At 26.6% G+C, this 1,887-nt stretch overlaps 1 protein-coding gene across 1 annotated transcript; it reads left to right on the top strand.

The window, feature by feature from the left end:
- Positions 1 to 270: 270 nt before the first annotated feature.
- LOC105460110 (phosphoribosylformylglycinamidine synthase-like) lies at positions 271 to 766 on the top strand (the record flags this gene model as incomplete). Its single annotated transcript, XM_011706550.1, has 2 exons — positions 271 to 412; positions 616 to 766. Coding segments are annotated over 2 exons (293 nt in total), but the record flags the coding sequence as incomplete, so codon positions are not given.
- Positions 767 to 1,887: the final 1,121 nt, after the last annotated feature.

The following is a 1,887-nucleotide window of genomic DNA, read 5'->3' as shown; positions in this document are numbered from 1 at the left end:
GCTTCAGTAATTAAAGTTTATTTAAAAAATTTTTTACGACTCTCCATTAAGGATACTGGTCACCATTTTAAAGTTTTCCAAAATCGTCACATGACATTCGATTCTACATAAAATAAACTAAATTTTAAGTATTTGTACGTTTAAAACGGATCAAACCATTTATGGGCAGAGCCATTTGCGTTTTCGTATGGAATGACCCACATATATAGTATATACATAAAATTTATACCATGTCAATATAAAGCATATCAATACTTTCTGTTATTATAGATTGAACTTCTCCACTGCATTTTCTACCAATGTAGTTTCTATATGTAAAACCGTGAAATTAGATAAAATAACAAGAATAGAAGTGGCAATTAGATATTGCATCAAATATAAAGGAAGATTTAATAAAGAAATAGAGAACGCTGTATGTATCTTTTACTTTAAATATTTAAATTTTTGATATTAGTTTTCCTAGATAGTTGATCCTTCTCTTTCTCTCTCTCTCTCTCTATTTTTTCTTTTCTGTTTTCTTTCTTTTTTTTCTTTTTTTTTTACCTATTCTCTCTTTTTTATTACGTATTATGTTTTATGTACGTTATTGTTATTTATTTTTTGTATTTTATATAGATTGTAAATGCGTTGGGAGATAAAATGACAGAATGTAGATATATGAAACCCATTGAAACATTTGATCATGGCTTTAGACCAGAGAAATGGTTCGAAGTTGATGTAATTAAAAATGGTAGAAGAGCTTTGGAAGAAGTTAACTTGAAATTGGGTGAGTATTATTATTTATTACTAATATTTAGAAAACTTGAGAATTTTTCAATTAAATGTGGAAGCATAAATAATTAAATACATTACCCAAATAGCATACAATATTTATAAAATATTTATGAAATTTATTTGAATATTTACAAAATATTTATCAAAACATTTCATAAATATTTTTGTGATCTTAGATTGGATAGATCATAAAGATTTATCATAAATATCAGAAAAATATTTATCGTAAATATTGTAAATATTATAAAAATATTTAATAAATCATTACGATAAAGATTTTTAAAAATATTTTGCTTTTTTAAATAAATATTGTATGTAATGTTTTTTGGATAAAAAATAAGGCTAATGCACAAAATGCACAGAGTATAATACTTCTTGTTTTATTAGATCTCTTAAATATACATAACTGCCCACAGATTGCTGTGATATTTTACGTTCTTCCTGTCTGCAAACATAATTAATAATAATTATATTAAAATAATGTGATAAATTTGTCACATCTCTCAATTTATAAATTACAAAACGGAAAACGCCTAATTTATCAATGTAGCATTAATATGTAGTTATACATATGTGAATTTAAGCAATTTATAATTTCGGCTTTTTGTTGACAATAATTCAATCTATTTAAAGCTATCTTGAAAGCGAACATCTTTTGCATAGCTGACATAAAAATTATTCATTTAAAGTTTATATACGCTATAATTTATATGCCATCATATCTAACAAATATATATAAATTAATAATTCGCAATTATATCTTTAGCCTATCTAGTTATATCCATAGATAATAAGATAGACTCCACATTAGCTATAGGCCTGTTTTTTATAGCTGAACTGCTGCACTAGTTCACAGTTTATTTTTCTCTTTCTACATTGGAAGAAGAAAGATAAACTCTGAACTAGTGTAGCTAGTTCAGCTATAAAAAACAGATCTTATATATACGTGTCCATGCCATTGCGAGACAGAAAATTGTAAGGTTTCTTGTCCTTCTCTGCGCGGATCGGATGCGCAGTGAAGTGTGCAGTAAGTAAAGGAAAGACAGTAAGTGAAGGACAGGGAACTTGATATTTTCTCTCTCTTTCTCTCTTATGCAATATGGCATGGACGCC

The sequence above is a fragment of the Wasmannia auropunctata genome, unplaced genomic scaffold (assembly GCF_000956235.1).
Source record: "Wasmannia auropunctata unplaced genomic scaffold, wasmannia.A_1.0 LD328761.1, whole genome shotgun sequence".
Lineage (NCBI taxonomy): Eukaryota > Metazoa > Arthropoda > Insecta > Hymenoptera > Formicidae > Wasmannia > Wasmannia auropunctata.
Note: the sequence above shows the minus strand (reverse complement) of the source record. Positions and strands in the feature narration are given on the sequence as shown.